The sequence below is a fragment of the Buceros rhinoceros genome, unplaced genomic scaffold (assembly GCF_000710305.1).
Source record: "Buceros rhinoceros silvestris isolate BGI_N320 unplaced genomic scaffold, ASM71030v1 scaffold12244, whole genome shotgun sequence".
NCBI classification, from domain to species: Eukaryota; Metazoa; Chordata; class Aves; order Bucerotiformes; family Bucerotidae; genus Buceros; species Buceros rhinoceros.
Genome location: NW_010407710.1, coordinates 27,665 through 30,734, shown reverse-complemented (window position 1 = coordinate 30,734; position 3,070 = coordinate 27,665). Strand labels below are relative to the sequence as shown.

The following is a 3,070-nucleotide window of genomic DNA, read 5'->3' as shown; positions in this document are numbered from 1 at the left end:
AAGAGTGTCCTTATATTCTCTGCATGTCCTTTAGCTATCTTCCTTGTCATTGAAGGAGGAGATTAAACTTCTTCCTGTGTGCATCGTGTCTGTTTTCCTCCTGTTTACTGTGATGCTTCTGTGTGATTCATAGCAGACGTGCTCTGAAATTTATTCTATGGCTATGGAACCTGCTTGAAAATCCTGTGCAAAAATCTTGAGAACTTGAACGGAGCATAACTTACTTATCTAAGTATATAACTTATCTATCTCTTATAGTTCCTAGAGAAGCCTGAGATACAGTTTAAAGATAGACAAGAACTCTAAAATGTAAACATGATAATTTGCTTCCCTGACTTAATATATTTCTGAACTAGCAGAACTGCGTTGCCAGTGTCTATCAGAGAATGTCAGTGGTACACGTTATAATTGAAATACCTTTTCAGCTCTGAAAATAAATGAATGACAGTGGGGCCCCTCCCCAGTCAGTAGCCTGGATTGCTTTTTCACAGTGTCAGAGCACTGACGTGTTTTCATTACTGCTATCTCAGAATAGAGAAGAGATTTCAGAAATTTCCTTTCTGCACCATTTCATTCTCAGGCTTTTTGCAAGAGAAGATAGCAAGCATGTCGTGCAAATAGTTGGACTGCGGGAGGTTCAGGTGGACTCTGTACATCTACTGTTAGAGGTAACCTCTATGTTTGTGATTATTTTTTGACTTCTACAGCCTGATTGCTGATTTGTGAGATATGCCATTTACAAATACTGTGATTTGTTGTGTAGTACATCTATGTTCCTGTTTAATGTTCTGAAATGGGCAACCCCTGCAGAGCACTGAGGTGCCTTTAGAAGTTACCTTAGGGGCACATTTATTAGTAAGCTTCTGGGGTCACTATGACTTGTGTTAATGACATGTATAGCAACATGTTGATTTACAGCTGTTGCTTCTGCTGCTATTCCATATGGAAAGTTCTTTGCCAAGAAATAGACTGCTGTCACTATTCCAGAAATCATTAAATAATTTCACAGCGAGGGACCCTGAAAGCTGGGTGTTTTCTCCCAGCATGGTTTCTTTGGCTTCTATGAACTTAGATTTTCTATATTAAAGGTCCGAAGATGTGGGACAAAGCACCTAGATTTGATAATTAACAGAACTAGGAATTACAAAATACTGAAGATTGAGATAATGATCTGAATTAGGGTTAAGACACTGCTTAGATGTTGATGGGTGATAAGACCCAAGTAAAATTAAGATCTTTAAATGGCAGCTGACATTCATCAGAAGAAGGGCTTCAGTTTTCCTTCCCTGCCTGGCTGAGCCCTAAAAGGGCACTGGCAAATTTTCTGCATTATCCTGCAGCATGATCAATGGTTAGAGCTTCTTTCTATTTAGTCTGACTTTGCATGTTTTAATTCCTTTCTCAGTAAGGAAGTGTAATTTAGAAGTGTCTGATAGTGTAACTGACTCGTTAAAATTGGCATTGTGTTGCCCACTGACATTAATTTTGTTTTTCATCTTCCCATTAACTTCAAGCTTTGGGACATGCTGGTAATGCTTCTGCAAATTAGAGTATAAATTTGCTATATGGTTGATTAACACATTTCTCTGTATTACCACATTCCACACACAAAAAAGCTATTCAATTACTTTAACCTTACAAGTATCTTGGCAAAAAATAATTTGGTGTTGTTCACAGACCCTTTTTAAATAGAAATATCACTGGCTTGACTCAGAGCCTCTGAATAATCTGCAAGAGATTATGAGAAGAATCTTGAATACATCCCTAGTTTTTCATTATTCATTGGTGTTGGCTTTGGTTCAGAAATTGTCAGCATTTAGCATTAATACAACGCTTTGGAGCTGGAGCAGCTGATTAGGTTGCTGGTTGAGAACTGACCACTGAAAGGTATGAATAATGTGCATCTGTCAAATGAGAACCTATTGATTTTGCTAGGAAATATTTTAATTTGGTCTTGCAACCAGAAACAAAATTTATTACTGTTTTATAAATGTCGTTCTGCAGTTGCTACTACAGTCCTTAAGAGAAGGACTTTCAAAAGAGAATTATCCAGATTTGTATCTTGAAGGAGCCTTTGTCCTTCTGCCTTGACTCTCTTTGTTTTCTTCTTTTATGGTTGTATTGAGTATAATTGATCTTAAAACTTTGTTCCTTACTCTGGCATAATTTCTTTTAGTTATGGAAATGGAGAAAGGTTTACTTACTTCATATTTTGTGTCTAACTTTCTGGATAACCATACCCGTCTATGACATGATAAAATGACTTTTTAAAGAAATCAGCAAATAGTCAATCTTGTGAGTCTGTTAGTTATGTCTGTAGTTTTATTTTCTTTCATTGCTGCTATACATTTGTTTTTAATTTCATGGTTTGGATATTTTGCAAATCCAATGGAACAACTCCTTACTTGCAGTATGCTCTTTAAGCTCTGTAGCATCACTGGAGCAAGTCCATACACAAAGTTCTGAATAAAACATTGGAAGGGATACAGTGTAATTTAACATCTGCCTTGCACCAGATTCTAAGTCTGTAACGATCCGTTCCTCCTAATGTCTCCTCATCTTAGGAGGACGAGATCTCCAAGAGATTGGGTTTTAGTTTACAAATTGCTTGGGTTTTGTCTCCCTTATTCTGCAGGTGATCTTGAAGGGGGGAAAAGAACGTAGCACAGGAGCTACTGGGGTCAACTCAGATTCCTCTCGATCTCATGCTATCATCCAAATCCAAATTAAGGACACAGCCAACAGGACATTTGGACGGTAAGTCTAGCAGTGGGAGTGCTCAGGGGCTGATGAGAAAGTCAAGACATCCAGGAGGCAAAGAGAAGGTGTTGAGCCAGTGGGCAGCTGTGAGTTAAATCACAATGTAGGGTTCTAAGGAACTTTGAGAAGTTCCACTGTCCTTTCTCTTCGTCCCTTCCCAAGCACAGTATTTGGGACAAACCTGTTTGTAAAAATTTTCCAGTGAAGGAGTTTGGCGATCAAATCTACCGCTTCATCTCCTGTCTGACATTAATCTGGGTAAAGGTAGATGTTTGTAATGGGCATATCCACATGAGAGCTTGTGTCAGCA

General features: G+C 38.3%; 1 protein-coding gene across 1 annotated transcript in view; it reads left to right on the top strand.

Annotated features, from left to right (window-relative positions):
* The window catches only part of KIF24 (kinesin family member 24), a 23,985-nt gene that overhangs the window by 9,101 nt on the left and 11,814 nt on the right, over nt 1-3,070 (top strand). Inside the window, exons 5-6 of the mRNA XM_010134597.1 lie at nt 581-668; nt 2,636-2,757. Of these exons, the coding sequence (XP_010132899.1) occupies nt 581-668; nt 2,636-2,757 (210 nt within the window). The remainder of the gene's footprint in view (nt 1-580; nt 669-2,635; nt 2,758-3,070) is intronic.